This window comes from Poromitra crassiceps (assembly GCF_964638095.1).
Source record: "Poromitra crassiceps genome assembly, chromosome: 4".
NCBI lineage: Eukaryota > Metazoa > Chordata > Actinopteri > Beryciformes > Melamphaidae > Poromitra > Poromitra crassiceps.
Genome location: NC_139626.1, coordinates 59,035,520 through 59,055,898, shown reverse-complemented (window position 1 = coordinate 59,055,898; position 20,379 = coordinate 59,035,520). Strand labels below are relative to the sequence as shown.

General features: G+C 43.7%; 1 protein-coding gene across 1 annotated transcript in view; it reads left to right on the top strand.

Annotated features, from left to right (window-relative positions):
- nup133 (nucleoporin 133) overlaps positions 1–20,379 on the top strand; it is an 81,733-nt gene that overhangs the window by 37,388 nt on the left and 23,966 nt on the right. Inside the window, exons 14-17 of the mRNA XM_083634946.1 lie at positions 2,122–2,346; positions 6,926–7,048; positions 10,447–10,546; positions 17,908–18,171. Of these exons, the coding sequence (XP_083491072.1) occupies positions 2,122–2,346; positions 6,926–7,048; positions 10,447–10,546; positions 17,908–18,171 (712 nt within the window). The remainder of the gene's footprint in view (positions 1–2,121; positions 2,347–6,925; positions 7,049–10,446; positions 10,547–17,907; positions 18,172–20,379) is intronic.

Here is a 20,379-nt window from a genome sequence, read left to right as displayed (position 1 = left end):
GAGCAGTCAACACAATATATCAGTCTGAATATCAGACTAACACACTGGAGCAGTCAACACAATATATCAGTCTGAATATCAGACTAACACACTGGAACAGTCAACACAATATATCAGTCTGAATATCAGACTAACACACTGGAGCAGTCAACACAATATATCAGTCTGAATATCAGACTAACACACTGGAGCAGTCAACACAATATATCAGTCTGAATATCAGACTAACACACTGGAACAGTCAACACAATATATCAGTCTGAATATCAGACTAACACACTGGAACAGTCAACACAATATATCAGACTGAATATCAGACTAACACACTGGAGCAGTCAACACAATATATCAGTCTGAATATCAGACTAACACACTGGAGCAGTCAACACAATATGTCAGTCTGAATATCAGACTAACACACTGGAGCAGTCAACACAATATATCAGTCTGAATATCAGACTAACACACTGGAACAGTCAACACAATATATCAGACTGAATATCAGACTAACACACTGGAGCAGTCAACACAATATATCAGTCTGAATATCAGACTAACACACTGGAGCAGTCAACACAATATGTCAGTCTGAATATCAGACTAACACACTGGAGCAGTCAACACAATATATCAGTCTGAATATCAGACTAACACACTGGAGCAGTCAACACAATATATCAGTCTGAATATCAGACTAACACACTGGAACAGTCAACACAATATATCAGTCTGAATATCAGACTAACACACTGGAACAGTCAACACAATATATCAGTCTGAATATCAGACTAACACACTGGAGCAGTCAACACAATATATCAGTCTGAATATCAGACTAACACACTGGAACAGTCAACACAATATTTCAGTCTGAATATCAGACTAACACACTGGAACAGTCAACACAATATATCAGTCTGAATATCAGACTAACACACTGGAGCAGTCAACACAATATATCAGTCTGAATATCAGACTAACACACTGGAGCAGTCAACACAATATATCAGTCTGAATATCAGACTAACACACTGGAACAGTCAACACAATATATCAGTCTGAATATCAGACTAACACACTGGAACAGTCAACACAATATATCAGTCTGAATATCAGACTAACACACTGGAGCAGTCAACACAATATATCAGTCTGAATATCAGACTAACACACTGGAACAGTCAACACAATATATCAGTCTGAATATCAGACTAACACACTGGAACAGTCAACACAATATATCAGTCTGAATATCAGACTAACACACTGGAGCAGTCAACACAATATATCAGTCTGAATATCAGACTAACACACTGGAACAGTCAACACAATATATCAGTCTGAATATCAGACTAACACACTGGAACAGTCAACACAATATATCAGACTGAATATCAGACTAACACACTGGAGCAGTCAACACAATATATCAGTCTGAATATCAGACTAACACACTGGAGCAGTCAACACAATATGTCAGTCTGAATATCAGACTAACACACTGGAGCAGTCAACACAATATATCAGTCTGAATATCAGACTAACACACTGGAACAGTCAACACAATATATCAGACTGAATATCAGACTAACACACTGGAGCAGTCAACACAATATATCAGTCTGAATATCAGACTAACACACTGGAGCAGTCAACACAATATGTCAGTCTGAATATCAGACTAACACACTGGAGCAGTCAACACAATATATCAGTCTGAATATCAGACTAACACACTGGAGCAGTCAACACAATATATCAGTCTGAATATCAGACTAACACACTGGAGCAGTCAACACAATATGTCAGTCTGAATATCAGACTAACACACTGGAGCAGTCAACACAATATATCAGACTGAATATCAGGCTAACACACTGGAGCAGTCAACACAATATATCAGTCTGAATATCAGGCTAACACACTGGAGCAGTCAACACAATATATTGCAAGTTTTGCAAGTGTACATTCATTCAGTGAGAGTGACCAGATAAATGCTTTCTTTAGTGCAGGGTATAAACAACAACTTTACATTTTAAATGGAGACGTGAGATGACGGTTGTTGTGTTGGCTGTCTGCGTGACGTGACGCGACGTCACCCCTCCCCCTCCCGTCCTGCAGGTGGGGCTGTTGGAGCGTCTGGGCCAGGCTGTGGTGCGCTCCGTCCCCATGGCGACGCGCCTGCTGCTGTGCGAGCACGCCGAGAAGCTGCAGGCGGCCATGGTGCTGAAGAGTCACCACGCCAAGCACGGCGAGCTGGTGACCCGCGCCATCTCCTCCGCTCTGCAGAGGAGCAACGCCAACGTGCCCCCCAGCCTGACACCCGCTGACGTCTTCTTCAGAGAGGTGAGGGGGGGGGGGGGGGGGGGTTATGTTAAGATGCTGTAAGGTTGGACGACTGGGCGAGTAAAATCACAATCTTTAGATTGCAACATCTAAACATCTAAACATCATATTTAAATCACCTTTCTTTGGTTGTGTGAACTCTTACTTCAATTCAATTCACAGGGTTTCCTATGCAGGCCTGGAAAAGTATTAGAAGTGGATTTGATCACTCCCCAGGTCTCGACTAGTTTGGGAATTTGAAAACATGTCTGGAAAAGTAATGGAAAATGTTGTGGTTCAGGTCCGATACCCACATAATTCTAGCTTTGATGTTGTCGTTGACCCACTTTGAGTCCACAGTTTTTGTTGATGTGACGAAGAATGTTCAGATACTGTATGTTGGTATTGTATGAAACGTCTTCATCTCTCGCTCACTCTTGCAGTTCAATTCGACTAGTGGAACACCCGTGCATTGTATTGGGCTGCGCAGCCATTGCAAGTTCAGCCATTACCTGATTTAAAAAGTCCCGCTCCGTTACGTCACCTGCAGGGGGTGCTCTTTACACTTCCTGAATGATTCAGCCCGATCGCACGTAAAATGGCATAGCTGTGGCCGAACACAATTCCTGCTCGCTCGCTCGCTCACTCACTAACACACACACACACACACCAGTGGTGGCTGGTGAGCTTGGAAACAGGGGAGGAAGCTAGTGCGGCGACCGAAGGTCGCCGCCCCTTTTTGGGCTTTTTGGGCTTTTTTTTTTCACGTGTGCGCGCGCATGTGTGTGTGTGTATTTGCCATGTTTCCCATGCTGTCAAGCCTCTTAGCTTTCCACCCAGTGAGGAGCATTGCATTAGCACCCAGTGAGAGGACTACAGGACGGAACAGCACCTGGCACCTGAGGCGGTCCCAGGGAAAATATGACGTGTGCTCTGCTGCTGATACTCTCACCCACAAGCAGTTTTTGCCCAAAACGCCCAAATCTCATTTTAAATTAGCATTAGGATTAGACTGTTGTGATGTCATTATTCAGTTTTAACCATCAATAATTGTTCCTTTTCTCATTATTTCATTTCTCAGAGTAAATACTGTATATTTATTTTGAGATTTTTGTCAATTATTTGTGCTGTTATGGTTATAATTAGCCTAGTTACTCACTTCTACACTATCTTAGATTGTGTTACTTATGGATGGCATGGAATTATAGTGAAAATAGATTATCCCCCCTTTTTGCTGGGGACCCCACTTTGAAAACCACTGGCTTAGGCTAGAACTGTTGCGAGAAGGTTTCAGGATTTATCTCTATGCATTAGGCTGTGATTACTATTTATATAAATCTATTTATTCACATAGATTCATGATATATTATGGTATACAGCCTACCTGTGACATCAATGTTTTGATTCATCCTATGATGTCTCACACTCAGGTGTGCTTTCACAAGACAGGTGGTGTCCATTCAATCAGCTAACCTGTCTTTATAATGGCTGTCTTGCACTGTTTGTATTAGGGGTGCCGCAAAATAATCGATTAGTCGTCGACACACTCACTAGTCGGAGTGAAAATTACTAATCGACAATTATTTTACTATTTTATTTTTATTTTTTGCGTCTTTCACCGTCAGTCATCCATGCGCTAGTAGAATTCCCAGGGTCACTGAAGGCAACTGCCCCTCCGCCCCCCTCCCCGCACACAGAGGACAGGAGTTGAGAAGTACACAAAGGAGGAGCAACAATGGCCACGCGACAGAAAACTAGCAAAGTTTGGCAATACTTTGATGAAGAAAGAGACAACAAGGTTGTGTGTCGGCTATGTTCTCTCAAGCTTGCATATAACCACTCTACCACTGCAATGAGGACCCACCTTCAGAACAAGCATCTCGACGTAAACTTGCGTGGAGGAGATGATGCAGGCAGACCAGTATCACAGCTTTTACTGCAGAACCCCGCAGACGATGTGATCCTCGCCGGTCCGAAACGATCACACAACTCCTCGCTGAGATGACTGCCCGCGATATGCTACCACTGTGCTTTGTCGAGGGCGAAGGCTTTCGCAAGTTGATGAACTTTGTCGAGCCCGCATACACCGTGCCGGGGCGCACCTTGATAACATCCAGAGTGGAGGTGAGCCATGGCAAAATGACTGAGTACATTAAACAGCAGTTAGAGGAGGCACAGTGTGTGGCAATAACGTCAGACATCTGGACGTCCATTGCAACAGAAGCATACGTGACAATAACCTGTCATTTCATCAACGAACGTGGACAGCTCTGTAGCTGTGTTCTACAAACCCGCCCCATGGAGGACAGGCATAGCGGTGAAAATCTGGCAGCACACCTGCGAGAAGCAGTCAGTGACTGGAAACTGGAAGAGAAAGTCGTTGCCTGTGTGCACGATAATGCAAATAAATACATGTAATAATTGCATGTTGAATGTTTTGACATAGATTAAATTATGGTCAATTTAGATGGCGTCCTGATTATTATTATTATTAATTTTTTTTATTATTAATTTAATTTTTTTTTAAATTAATTTTTTTTTAAAATTTTTTTTTTTTTTTTTTTTTTTTGCTTATAGACTAATCGACTAATCGTCTTCAGAATTTAAGGGTAATCGACAGGAAAACTAATCGATAAAGGCATCCCTAGTTTGTATGATACTTGACAAAGTCTATGGCCGAAACTGTTGTCAAATAGCGTTAAATTACACTTAATTGCATCTGGAACGAGAGTGTGTCTTCCTGTGCACAGTGCTGCACTACTCATTTAGTTATCAACTTTGGAGCGTTATTTACCCCCCCTTCCCGACATCCTAGGTTGACATGCTTCATCCCAATCGATTCCTTATTTCTTCTACTTTCATATGATATAAAGATCACCACTCAAGCTTTAAAATTGAGCCCGCTGTCAGCTATCGATATACAGGCCAAATTCAGTAAAAACTTTTGTGAATTTAAGGCCCGCGGGTTTTAGTATAAGAAATTACAGGATGAAACTTCAATACGACAAAAATAGCGCTGCTCGGTGAACCATTTCCACGCCAAATTTAATAGAAGGTTCGGATAACTTGAAATCAATTGACTTACTTGAATATCCGTGCTGTCTGTAGGGGAAACGCTGCAGTCGAGACGTTGCAAATATTCCAGTTTTCTGACATTGCAAAAAGCCCGTATCGCGGAGCTCAAGTCTCCCCGCAACTCGAAACTCGTTTTGGTGGTAATCCAATATCAACGACTGTCTGGCTTGTGAACACTCACTGATTGATAAAAAAGTAAATAAAAATAAGAGGGAAATATGATATGCTGCTACTGTCTCAGTAAATCCTTCCTGTCAGGTCAAGCAGTGGATTTCACCTCCTTGATTCAGCGTGAGAGACCACAGACCAGGCAGTGGAACAACGTTGCCGATTTTCAGACGTATTCATCATTGGACAATACAGAATGTCAATCAATGTCAAGCAATCTATCTATCAAACAACAACCAATTAGGGTTTCACCTGGTTTCACGGGCTAAGGGAGAGCTCCCTCCTAGCTCAATCTGATTCGTTGGAAAACACATCACTCTCACTGTTTTCTGTGAATTGCAAGTCTTTTTCAACCAATCTTATTTTTTCATTAGATAAATTACCAAATAAATCAAGCCCACAGGGCGGGTGTTTTTTTAATCCCCTCCCCCATGCTGGGACCAGGGCCAGAGTGACTCGTCTGCATGGAGCTATATAATGAATGAAAAAATGAGCGTCTGCACATAAGAAAAAACACATTTGATTGATATTTTATTATAAAAAAAAATATGAAAAATGAAAAAAATAAAAATATTATTTTTATTTTTATTTTTTTAATATATTTCTTTTTTATATAAAATCCCCAATCTAATAGAGGACCATCCTCCTATGCCTCACTGGAAAAACCTCCTCTGACACACACACACACACACACACAGACACAGGCACACAATCACTGGCCATTTAGCCAGGCCTCGCTCGCAGAGTTGGCATGCAGTCTCTCGTCTCTCTCCCCAGAGGGTTTTCATAGTCCACTTCCCTGGCTGATTCCAACTCCGCTCAGGGGTGGTGTGCTCCCTCCACTCTGGAGCTCTCCATGGTGCTGAACCCGTGTTAAGACATTCCGGCTACTAATTAGCCATTTTTGCCCATTTAGTTGGCCGTAATTACCTAATAAAAATCCGGCTCCGTCAGGTCACCTGCTCTCTTTACACTTCCTGAATGATTCAGCACGATCACATGTAAAATGACATAGCCGTGGCCACTCACTCACACACACACACACACACACACACACACACACTTTGTATTCTTATTATAGGATAGGCTGAGCTTTGTTGGCCAAGTACAATTCAGTATACATTGTCAACCTTTTTGGTGGTAATCAATAAATATGATAACATTAATAATAATGATGATGATAAAAGTCTGACAATATAGTACAGTACAGTATGTAACAAGAAAGTGTTGCATAGTAGAATAGAAAATGTAGTAAATATCAAATATCTCTCTTTCGCCCATTTCTTTCTTTGTCCTCTCCATTTCCCCATCCCTCTCTCCGTCCCTCCCTCCCCTCTCTCTCGCCCTCTCCCTCCAGGTGTCCCAGCTCTCCTCTGTGTTTGAGTGTCTGCTGGAGGAGGAGGAGCGGGGTCTGAAGGAGAGCCCGGTGGACTCGGTGCAGTGGGCCGAGGTCGTTCTCACCGTCAACACCATCATCAAGGTAAACACACCACCATCATCAAGGTAAACACACGCTCCCATCTGTCTGTCTGCAGGAGAACACTGCTATCATTTAGAGCAGCGTTTCTCAACTGGTGGGTCGCGGGGCCGTTTTGATTGGACATTGGCCATTTTTTTTTTTTTTTTTTTCATTTGAGTTAAATTCAGATTATTGAAACTGGATTAGCCTGACCAGTTTTACTTGTTTAACAAGCTGAAGCATATGCTCTGCCTGTAATTCAAGAGAAGTCTGCCTTTTCATTTCATATTTAATTTTAGTTCAATTCAGATGATTGAAACTGGATTAGCATGGCCCCAGTTTAATTAAAAGTTATGACCAGTTTAACTAAAAAGCATATAGCCTGCCTGTGATTCCTTTTTATTTCATATTACCGTAAATTCCGGACTATAAGCCGCGGCTTTTTTCCCGTTTTTTGGCCCCTGCGGCTTATATAACGGTGCGTCTTATCTATGGATTTTTTCAGGAAAAAAAAAAAAAAAAAATCTCTCTTTTTTAGCACTCTTTCTAACTATAAATCCACTTCTGTTTTAATTTCCTCTCTTGCCCTCTTTTCACCACACCGCGGACACTGTGTGCACTGTAAAAATAAACAACGGTGGTGTTGTGTTATGTTGTTTTGTTGAAATGTTACGGTAATACGGTAAATGGGAGCTTCCTCAAACAGCCATCTCTTTCCCGACAATCCCCTCTGTGCGTGACCACTTACATATGGTAATTACGGTAAGCAAACGGCCACAAGCCCATCAACTCCCTCCCCCGACTACCAGGAGAAAATCACAAACTTCGGCGAATTCACACAAAGGAAGATCAAGGAATATTCCATCGAACCGGAGCAGATCATAAATATGGATGAAGTGCCTTTGACGTTCGACCTGCCACTCACTCGGACTGTTAACAAGAAGCGCCCTGGAGGATTCTTTCACCAAAAAAAAGCTTTGCTCGTTCTCGACAGCATGAGAACGAGCAGTAGATGATCATGAGGTGGTTTTTCAGACGTGTCGATATAGCAGTTTATCGCAAAAGTGTAATGGAAACACATTTTTCGCATTTGCACGTCATGTGACCCATATTATCCCTTGGAAAAGGAGCGGAAAATAAGTTTGGTAAGTAAGGTTCGATAGCCGTGTCAAAACCTCCGCAGCAAGTGGAAAACTTTGAAGCAACGCTACCTAGCAGAAAGACGAGTGTTGTGCAAAAGCGTAGCCGGGCAAATTAGATAATGTTTAATGGCAGAAATCGGTCCATGGTGACAGCAGGCTGCCTGTGTGCGCGCATTTGGCACAGCGGCGAGATGAGAGGATGAAAAGCACACACTGGTGCGGTGGTGCTGTCTGAAGTGAATACAGTGACTGTGAGTAGGCTAATACATTGCACACGTTTCAGGTGCAATTATAGAACCAAATCAGCCTTTTCCCCCCTCCATCTCTAAATCGGACCAGTTGTAGGCTATTAGGCTACCTTTTTTCCTCTGCCTGTCGCGCTGACTGCATTCACGCAGCCAGCAACATTTTGCGACTCATTTTCTTTTGAATTGATAATCAGGCTCGTTTATATGCATTGTAACTTCATGTTGGGATTTCCATTGACCATTGGTTGGATTTGAGCATGCAGGGGACGGGATATGGGGCAGATCCCCGTGCGTAATCACTGTGGCAGCTGCTGCAACGGGGAATCACTCAAACGCAACTTCAATGGAAACGCCTACAAGTCGCAATTGTACATTGTCGAAGTTGTAGAAATATCGCAATTCTTTTGCGAAAAACTGTAATGGAAACACAGCTATAGATGAAGAGGAGTTCGTTGGTTTTGAGTGACAATGAAGGAGAGAGGAGAGTGGTTGACGAAGCCACCCTGAACCTGTTCGTTTCCGACACTGAAGATGAGGACTTTGGTGGTTTCAGTACGCAGGAAGAAGAGGAAGACGAGCATTAGTGACTTGACTTCTCTGGTTACAGGTTTGCTGCACATATAGCCTATTGTTGTGTGATTTTGTCTGGGGATTAGTGACCTGACTTTTGTTTTGTTTTGTTGAAATGTTAATAAATGGGACCTTCCCCAAACAGCCATCGCTTTCCCGACATTCCTCTCTGTGCACGAACCCTTTCATATGGTAATTAAACATCAAAACACCCGCGGCTTATAGACCGGTGCGGCTTATAGAAGAAAAAAATAGTCAATTTTGGTCCCGCGGCTTATACACCGGTGCGTCTTATAGTCCGGAATTTACGGTAGTTACGGTAAATTCAGACTATTGAAACTGGATTAGCATGACCAGGTTAACTTGTTTTATTATTACTATTATTATTATTAACTTGTTTAAAAACATATAGGCATGTAATTCAAGATAAGTCTGCCTTTTATTTCATATTTCATACAGTTCAAATAAGACTTTCTGAGCATGACCAGTTTGACTTGTTTAAATTTAAAAACATATAGGCCTGTAATTCAAGTCTGCCTTATTTCAATTGGTTTTTAGCCCTAGTTGCACTTCTGTTGCACTTTTTTGTTCATTTGAGGTTTATAACAGTGCATGAAGGCATTGTGTATTAAATTAATGCGCTATTTTTTGTGCAATAAATTTGAGTGGTTTAAAAAAAAATCTGAAATTTGGGTCGCGACTTCATGACAAGGAAAATAGTGGGTCCTGAGGCTACACCAGTTGAGAACCACTGATTTAGAGATAGCATCCATCCATCACTGTCTTAAGTCCATTTTGCAACACACGGCGTAGAGCTGCAACGATTGATCCATTAGTTGTCCACTATTAAAATAATCGGCAATTATATTGATCATCCTCATCATCTGTTTAGAGTTCAGGCGCCGCTGGGATGGACTGAATCCTCACTATGGCTTTCCTCCACCAGGGGGTGCATGGCCATCTCCTGATCGACTATCAAAATAGTTCTTATCAAAAGAGTTGGCGATTGATTTCATGTATGCAAGTCAAAATTCTCTCATTCCAGCTTCTGGAATATTTTCTGCTTTCTCTCCTCAAACAAGACATTTGAGGACGTCATCTCGGGCTCTGGGAAACACTGATCGGCATTTTTCGCCATTTTACAAAACAACCAATCGATTAATCGAGAGAGAGAGGAAAAAAGACAGATGAATCATTAATGATTGATTATTTTCATTGTTGTTGATTATTTTCAAAAACGGCAACAAAAGTGCTTAAAATAGAGACTTTACAATATCAAAACTGACTTGAAATGACCTGCTGCCTCGGTTTAGATACTCTAAATAAAAAGGCATGGCTTTGACAGTAAAGTTGTATGTATTTATTTTTGAATGGTGTGTGTTATGTGTGTGTGTGCGTGCGTGTGTGTGTGTGTTGTGCGTGTGCGTGTGTGTGTGTGTGTGTGTGTGCGCGTGTGTAGGACATGCTGCAGGCGGCTGGTCAGTACAGAGAGACCAAGGCTTCCATGTACAGAGCATCTGAGAGCGCTCCTGCAGAGCCGGAGTACATCCCATGGACAGGTAACTCACCTGATATGACATCTTATGAACTCATTGGATATGACATTCACAGTTGACACATTGAGCTCATTCTCTCATCCCACTCTCACTGTGTTGTGTTGCTCTTGATGGCGTCAATGGAGGGGATTTGCACAAAACCTGCATTATTCCAGTCATCTTGGGACTGGGCTTTTATTTTGAAAGAACAAAACCTGAATTATTCAAGTCATTTTGGGACTGGGCTTCTTTTATTTTGAAAGAAGTATCCTTGTAGATACATTTAAAATGAGGGGTGGGAATCAGCAGATGCCCACGATACGATACTAAAACGACACTTGAGTCACGATACGATAGTATTGCGATATTGCTAGTATTGCGATATATTGAATATTGCGATATTTCGATATATTGTCCAACTCCTTTTCCTACCTTTTCCTTGACCTCACCGGAAGTAAAACATGCAGTGTTTTTTTGTTTTGTTTTGTTTTTGCCCCACACGTAGGCTATACATTATTTATTACGCTTCTCTGGACTCAATACGCCACTGCAGGCGCGGACTGCAACATTGGGCGCTTCGGGCAGATGCCCGGTGGCATGGCATGGCCTGCAAAAAAATATATATATATATATATATTAGGGGTGTCACGGTACACAAAAGTCACGGTTCGGTACGTACCTCAGTTTTGGGGTCACGGTTCGGTACGAATACGGCACGGTACAACGGCGGAAAAAGCAACAAAAAAAATATATTTTCATTTTTTATTGAACCTTGGGCATTCCTTTTGAACAGGCAGTAGTACCGTAAATTCCGGACTATAAGCCGCACCTTTTTTCCCGTTTTTTGGCCTTTTTTGGCCCCTGCGGCTTATATAACGGTGCGGCTTATCTATGGATTTTTTCAAAAAAAAAAAAAAAAAAATCTCTCTTTTTTAGCACTCTTTCTAACTATAAATCCACTTCTGTTTTAATTTCCTCTCTTGCCCTCTTTTCACCACACTGTATGACACTGTATGACACTGTATGACACTGTGTGCACTGTAAATAACAACACAGGTGGTGTTGTGTTATGTTGTTTTGTTGAAATGTTAATAAATGGGAGCATTACATATGGTAATTAAACATTAAAACACAATAAAAAAAAATAAAAAAAATAAAAAAATACCATTAAAACACCCGCGGCTTATAGTCCGGTGCGGCTTATATAAGAAAAAAATAGTCAACTTTGAAGGTGCGGCTTATACACCGGTGCGCCTTATAGTCCGGAATTTACGGTACTAGTTCACTAGTACGAGTTACTTTCCACTCTGCTACTGCCTCCTGTAGCTTCTCAGCTAGGTGGGCGCTAGTGTGCTGTTCATACTAGGGATGGGCATTTCTAGCAAAAACACTATTCGAAATTCGCTGGCCAGTCGACTTTTAATCGAAATTCGAAAATAAAAAGAAAATGTAAAAAAAATGTTTTTTTTTTTTTTTTTTTTTTTTTTTTTTTTTAGTGAAATGTTGCATTGTCTCCCCTGATTCTAAGTCTAAGGCTTCATTAATTAATAGAAAAAGCTTCTGCTGTGGATTTTTAGCTCAAACAAGCATTGCACCACTGAAGTAAAGAACATGTTACATGACATTGACATTTTCGAAAATAAAAAACAGTTTTGACAATCATGAGTGGTTCATTAAATATTTAGTAGGCTCAGGTCTGAGTGCCAAAGGGGTGCCAAAGTCACCCCCTCTCCCTCTTCATGGGATTTCATCCGCCATTCATTTTTCCATAAACCTTGCTTAAAATGCTTATAAAAATTGTTTTACTTGCTCAAACCAAGCGATTCGACTATACTTAGAATCAGGGGAGACAATGCAACATTTCACTCACAAAAAAAAAAAAAAATCGAATTTCGACTTTCAATAATAAAAGTCGACCTTGATAATAACGACGATTATTCGAAAATTCGAAATTCGATGCCCATCCCTAGTTCATACACAGGTCTCGTTAGAAGAACAGGATTCTTCATTTCCCACTCACCGTCGATGTCGTGTGCGGTGACGGTGAGGTAGCTTTCAGTAGCACGGGACGTCCATCCATCAGTTGTTAATGCAACGGCGGGTGCAGTGGACAGGCCGTGCTCAATCACTGCTCGTGTGCGCGTGTTACAGACGTGGGACCACGGTTCCGCTCATGTGTGAACGGCATGGGACCTTGTAACGAGGCTCGAGTACGTTTAATAAATGCCTGAAGCCGGCTTGCTCTACCACTGCGTATGGGCGCATATCCATGGAAATGTAGACGCCAATCGCCTCTGTAACCTTCTTGTGTCGGTCTGTGCTGGCATTCAGAGGATGGTTAAAAGCAGCGGGGAGAAGCAGTTGTTGTCCCGTTTTCTTTACCCTGTCTCCGGTGATCGGTGCATCTGGGTGGTGTCGCCTGAGATGCGTCGGCATGTTGGAGGTGTTTCCACCGACGTACCCAACAACTGCCGAACCACGCCGACACACCGTCTTTGTTCGATCAATCTCTCGCACTCCATCGCTGTTGTAGTCGACTGGGAACCCGAAACTCTCCCACACCGCTGGTTTAAAAGAAGGTGGCGGCTCTTCAAGCTCTGGTATCTCGCATGCCTCGCCTCTCGCCATAGCGTTAGCTAAAGTGACTGACAAAATGGACGGCTTTCTCCTGTTGTTTTTGCGTGTCTTCTTCTGTGGCGTTTAATGGCGTTCAAACAGCGTTCGTTTAGGTGCTTTACTGCCACCTTCTGGATTCGGCGTATTCGTCGTGGAGCTCCATGTGTTGTACCGTGATGCCCGTACCGTGAACTCACGGGACGAATACATATACCGCGACACCCCTAATATATATTGATACTTGGCGTCCAAATATCGATACAATATCGTCAGGCAAAATATCGTGATACTATGGTGTATCGATTTTTTTCGCCACCCCTATTTAAAATGTTCTCATTTGGTCACTTCCTTCCAGACTCCAGGGTATCTGCAGGAATCCTGAAGTTCAATTCAATACTTTTTTAAAGACCTTTTTAAAGACTTTTTCCAATATATTTCAAGACCTCAACGCCACTTTCGTCACATCAGCGATAGGGGTGTAAATCACAAGTTTCATCACCATACAATATGATATAGATTCTTTGGACAATGATACGATATTTGCTGATAACACAAAGTCTGCCACAATACAATATTGATTCAGTTCAGGGGTCTGCGATCGATATGAGATAATATCATTATGCTCATTTAACACCATCAGCATCATCAACAGCTACAACATTTAATACCTCTCAAATGGCGATCAAGACTTTTGAATACTTTTTAAGGGCCTTCATTTTCACTAAATTGATTGATCAACTTTTAATACTTTTCAAGACCCCGCGGATACCCCGTATCCAAACAGACGTATGGCCCATTTCCACCACATATAACAGCACAGTACAGCTCTACCCTACCTGGTCTTACTCGTCTCTACTTGATATAGACTCTGTTTCCACAGCAAGTTTACTCGCCTCCGCCCACACCTGGTCGTCATAGCGACCGCATATCTGCCCTCCGCCCATAGCCCAAGTAGGCTATAACGTATAACGTTAAAATTAAATCCATACACAGAACTTTTAAACTGGTTCTGAAATACTGGCGCCTCTAAATGACCGACATGGGCAAATGTGACCATCAGCCAAGAGAATAGATATCAATTTGTTATTTACACTACATGCATGCGCTGCGTGGGGGACGGGGGTTACGCTACGGGGAGAAGAGAAGCCACTACCCCGGCCGCGGCTTCGCTAAACCCCCGCCTCCGGCCTAGAGGAGCCGACGCTGCACACAACTACGAGGGCTTCCCGAGCAGCAGACTTTTTCTCTCTCAAAACAATTGAAAACCACCGTCATGTTAAAGCTGAGCAAGGAGATCGATCTTATTTCACCAGAGCCGAAGGCAGCAACACAAAAGACTGATGGAAATAACAGAAGAGAAGGTAAAGTCCCACTGTTTGTTATCCAGCATTGACAGAAAGTAGCCAGACACATTAAACACGATTCTGCGTGACCAATCAGTCGTCTGCAGTGTTTTCATGTCACCGTATGGTACCGGCTGGAACCTCAACAAAGCAGGGACCAAAAGTAGCACGACTCAACGCCGACTCAACCCGGGCTGTCCAGGTTTTTGAGATGCGGGGCCGCGCTGATACCAGCGGTGGAAATGGGCCATTAGACTGTGTGGTACAGCCAGGGTTTTGGTTCAGCATGCGAGGGGAAATCATCCATGCAGTTTGTATCGTGTTTCACAAGTCAAACAGAGGCTGTCACGAGTCAAACAGACCCTGTCACAAGTCAGAGGCTGTCACGAGTCAAACAGAGGCTGTCACGAGTCAAACAGAGGCTGTCACGAGTTAAACAGAGGCTGTCACGAGTCAAACAGAGGCTGTCACGAGTCAAACAGAGGCTGTCACAAGTCAAACAGAGGCTGTCACAGGTCAAACAGAGGCTGTCACAAGTCAAACAGAGGCTGTCACGAGTTAAACAGAGGCTGTCACGAGTCAAACAGAGGCTGTCACGAGTCAAACAGAGGCTGTCACGAGCCAAACAGGCTGTCACGAGTCAAACAGAGGCTGTCACGAGTCAAACAGACCCTGTCACAAGTCAGAGGCTGTCACGAGTCAAACAGACCCTGTCACAAGTCAGAGGCTGTCACGAGTCAGAGGCTGTCACGAGTCAAACAGAGGCTGTCACGAGTCAAACAGAGGCTGTCACGAGTCAAACAGAGGCTGTCACGAGTCAAACAGAGGCTGTCACGAGTCAAACAGGCTGTCACGAGTCAAACAGAGGCTGTCACGAGTCAAACAGACCCTGTCACAAGTCAAACAGAGGCTGTCACGAGTCAAACAGAGGCTGTCACGAGTCAAACAGAGGCTGTCACGAGTCAAACAGGCTGTCACGAGTCAAACAGAGGCTGTCACGAGTCAAACAGACCCTGTCACAAGTCAAACAGGCTGTCACAAGTCAAACAGAGGCTGTCACGAGTCAAACAGAGGCTGTCACGAGTCAAACAGAGGCTGTCACGAGTCAAACAGAGGCTGTCACGAGTCAAACAGGCTGTCACGAGTCAAACAGAGGCTGTCACGAGTCAAACAGGCTGTCACGAGTCAAACAGAGGCTGTCACGAGTCAAACAGACCCTGTCACAAGTCAAACAGGCTGTCACGAGTCAAACAGAGGCTGTCACGAGTCAAACAGACCCTGTCACGAGTCAAACAGAGGCTGTCACGAGTCAAACAGAGGCTGTCACGAGTCAAACAGAGGCTGTCACGAGTCAAACAGGCTGTCACGAGTCAAACAGAGGCTGTCACGAGTCAAACAGACCCTGTCACAAGTCAGAGGCTGTCACGAGTCAAACAGAGGCTGTCACGAGTCAAACAGACCCTGTCACAAGTCAGAGGGTGTCACGAGTCAAACAGAGGCTGTCACGAGTCAAACAGACCCTGTCACAAGTCAGAGGCTGTCACGAGTCAAACAGAGGCTGTCACGAGTCAAACAGAGGCTGTCACGAGTCAAACAGAGGCTGTCACGAGTCAAACAGGCTGTCACGAGTCAAACAGAGGCTGTCACGAGTCAAACAGGCTGTCACGAGTCAAACAGAGGCTGTCACGAGTCAAACAGACCCTGTCACAAGTCAAACAGGCTGTCACAAGTCAAACAGAGGCTGTCACGAGTCAAACAGACCCTGTCACAAGTCAAACAGAGGCTGTCACGAGTCAAACAGAGGCTGTCAGAGGCTGTCACGAGTCAAACAGAGGCTGTCACGAGTCAAACAGACCCTGTCACAAGTCAAACAGGCTGTCACAAGTCAAACAGAGGCTGTCACGAGTCAAACAGAGGCTGTCACGAGTCAAACAGAGGCTGTCAGAGGCTGTCACGAGTCAAACAGAGGCTGTCACGAGTCACTGTCAATGTAGCCATTTATCAATGCTTTTTTGAGTTCGACATCTAAACCAAAACCAGTCCACAGATTCACTCCCTGAGTTGAAATGCAGATGATATTGTTGTTGTTGTTTTTTATCTTGGCGATCGCAATCCCCCACCTCTTAATTGATAAACCTCCTCTGTGTTTGAGAACTTTTGTGACCAGGAAGTAAATGAGTTCTTGCAGTTTGTACATTATTTGCACACTATTAAATACATGTCCACCAGAGTGCACTAGTGCACTGGTACAGCAGCGTAGTGATCTGTATGTTTTGTTCTGTTCTTTCTCCCTCTCCCCCTTCTTCTCTTCTATGCTTGTTTTTTTTTTTATATATATATTCCCACTGTCCCACTTAATATATATATACTGTATATATGCTTATATAAGATTGTTCAATTCTGTTTATTGATACTGCTTAGCTCGACACATTCTCTGTAAAGCCGTGCTTGTGAACTAGGGCTAAACAAATAAAGTTGACTTGACCCGACCCATGAACTTCAAATCATGCATCTTTGTCTTTAAGTACAATGTTGGTGTGTTTGCACAACAAAGTTTACATTATTATTAATAATTATTGTAATGGTTCATAGACAACAGACCAAATTTACCGTTAACATCTTTCCTCTCCTCCTCCCCTCTCCAACTCTCCTCTCCTCCTCTCTCCTCTCCTCTCCTCCCCTCCTCTCCTCCCCTCTCCTCTCCTCCCCTCCTCTCCTCTCTCCTCCCCTCTCCTCTCCTCCCCTCCTCTCCTCTCTCCTCCCCTCTCCTCTCTCCTCCCCTCTCCTCCCCTCCTCTCCCCTCCTCTCCCCTCCTCTCCTCCTCCCCTCTCCTCCCCTCCTCTCCTCTCTCCTCCTCTCCTCCCCTCTCCTCCCCTCCTCTCCCCTCTCCTCTCCTCCTCTCCTCTCCTCCCCTCCTCTCCTCCTCTCTCCTCTCCTCTCCTCCCCTCCTCTCCTCCTCTCCTCTCCTCCTCTCCTCTCTCCTCCTCTCTTCTCTCTCCCTTCTCTCTCCTCTCCTCTCATCTCTCCTCCTCTCCTCTCCTCCTCTCCTCTCCTCCTCTCCTCTCTCCTCCTCTCTTCTCTCTCCTCTCCTCCTCTCTCCTCTCCTCTCTCCTCCTCTCCTCTCCTCCCTCTCTCCTCTCTCCTCTCCTCTCCTCCTCTCCTCTCTCCTCTCCTCCTCTCTCCTCTCCTCTCTCCTCTCCTCTCCTCCTCTCCTCTCCTCCTCTCTCCTCTCCTCCTCTCCTCTCCTCTCCTCCTCTCCTCCCCTCCCCTCCTCTCCTCTCCTCTCCTCCTCTCCTCTCCTCCTCCTCTCCTCCTCTCTCCTCTCTCCTCTCCTCCTCTCTCCTCCTCTCTCCTCTCTCCTCTCCTCTCTCCTCGTCTCCTCTCCTCCTCTCTCCTCTCTCCTCTCCTCTCTCCTCCTCTCCTCAGCCTCTGGCGGTGTGGGCGGCGTTCGCACGGTGATCTCACGGCAGCACGAGCTCATCCTGCGCTCGGTGTACCCGCACGCCGACTCGGAGCTGCGCGCCGCCCTGTGCGAGCAGCTGGTGGCGCTGTTGGACATCTACCTGGGCGGCTACGTGGCCCAGCTGACCTCGCTGCAGCAGCGGCGCCCCCCGGGGGCCCAGCAGGAGCGCTACAACAGCCTGGAGATGGAGTACAGCCAGCGGCGCTCCGAGCTGCTCGCCCCGCTGCGTGAGTCACATAGTGATGGATTGCTCATTACCACCATAACAAGAGACTTGACTCGGACTCTGGCTCAGACTTGAAACTTGACTCGGACTCTGGCTGACTTGAAACTTGACTCGGACTCTGGCTCAGACTTGAAACTTGACTCGGACTCTGGCTCAGACTTGAAACTTGACTCGGACTCTGGCTCAGACTTGAAACTTGACTCTGGCTCAGACTTGAAACTTGACTTAGACTCTGGCTGACTTGAAACTTGACTTGGGCTCTGGCTGACTTGAAACTTGACTCGGACTCTTGCTCAGACTTGAAACTTGACTCGGACTCTGGCTCAGACTTGAAACTCACAAAAAATGACTTTTGAGCATCTCTGGCTAATAGGGCTGTCCCAAACGATTATTTTCTTATCGATTAATCTAACGATTATTTTTTTCGATTAGTCGATTAATCTAACGATATATATTTTTTATTATATAACAATAAATTTACCCAAAACAAAGAAATAACCAAAAACTTCTCAATTTCAGTATTTTATTTAACCATCTTTAACAGTCCAACATAAAATCTCTCAAATAAAATTAAAGCTAGAGCTTGTCCTCAAATAAAATCAATATAGTGCAATTCAAAATAAAATAGTAGAATAAATAAAATGCAAGTCACTTTCAGGAGGAATACCAAAAACCTTGTGCAATGTCAACTGAGTTTAGCAGCAGTCCAACATAAAATCATCATCTTACGTATCATAACGTGACTACCGTATATTTATAACGTTTATAACGTACTCCGGTTTCCAGTTTATAACTCGGGTCTGAATACAGCCAGAGTGACAGCACGGCTGTATTCAGCCCTCAATTATAAACCGCAAACCGGAGTACGTTATAACGTTATAAATATAGTCACGACGTTAACAACTAACCAATGCTGGGGGTCCGTATGGAAATCGAAATGTTTGAAAGTTAAATCAATTTGGTCATTCAGTGGCATTTTACTGCCATGTAAAGTAACGACAAGTAACAGTTAGCCGCTAACATTAGCCACACTATTTTTGTTTTGTGACGATTGGGACGCGTCGAGGCACGTAGCGTGCGTCGACGTAATTACGTAGTCGACGTCATCGATTACGTCGACTCGCCGGGACAGCCCTACTGGCTAAGTCTAGATAAGCTTCATTATGCACTAAATTAAACACACTAATCTTGTTAGTCCAGTTTGGCGTTCTAGTCCAGTGGTTCTCAACATTCTTCATGACAAGAACCCCTTAAACTGACACCTATTAGACCATGGACCCCCATTTGACAAAGAGTTTGTCCCAGGGTCCCCTATCTGATAAGATTTTGGGTTTTAGACGTTTTATTATAGAAAGTGTATGAAACCCATGACCAAAATAGTCATACATTCTATCATTTTGTTACTTACGGATGAATTTGTAGTGAAAATAAATGATTCTCCTTTTTGCTGGGGACCCCCTAGAAGCCCCTCAAGGCCCCCACTTTGAGAACCAGTGTTCTAGTCCAGTGGTTCCCAACCATTTTTGTGTTATGTACCCCTTGAGCTGTTTTACCATGCCGATAGTACTCATGTGTGTCCATAATTCTCCTAAAATTTGTTATATTAAACTTTTATTAGGCCTCTCTAACACATCTCATTAAATGAAAATAATTTGAATGACTCCTCTTTAATACAATTTTGACAGTTTTCAATTGCAAAAAGTCACCAGTTTTTAGCATCTTGGAAATACATTGTAATCCCAACCCCCTGCAAGCTGCTCAAGTACCCCTAGGGGTACACGTACCCCTGGTTGGGAATCACTGTTCTAGTCAACCAATTAGATTTTGAGTAGGGATGCACCGATATGAAAATTTTGGCCGATGCCGATAACCGATATTAACATTGCTGTTATGGCCGATAACCGATATTTACCGATGTCGATATGATCTGTATAAAACCACATTTTTATGATCATCACATTTTGTACATACTGAAAAACACATGTTAACACTGAATTTGAAAAAGTTATGCATTTCTTTATTTGCAAAGCCTTTGGAAAAGCCCATAAATCATAGATTTACTGCATTATTTCATATCAATGTGAAGAATTTGGCTGATAATGATAAACGATATTAACATTGCAACATCTGACCGACACCGATATGACCGATATGTTAAAAAATGACTAACATCGGCCGATACCGATATGATTGCCGATATATCGTGCAT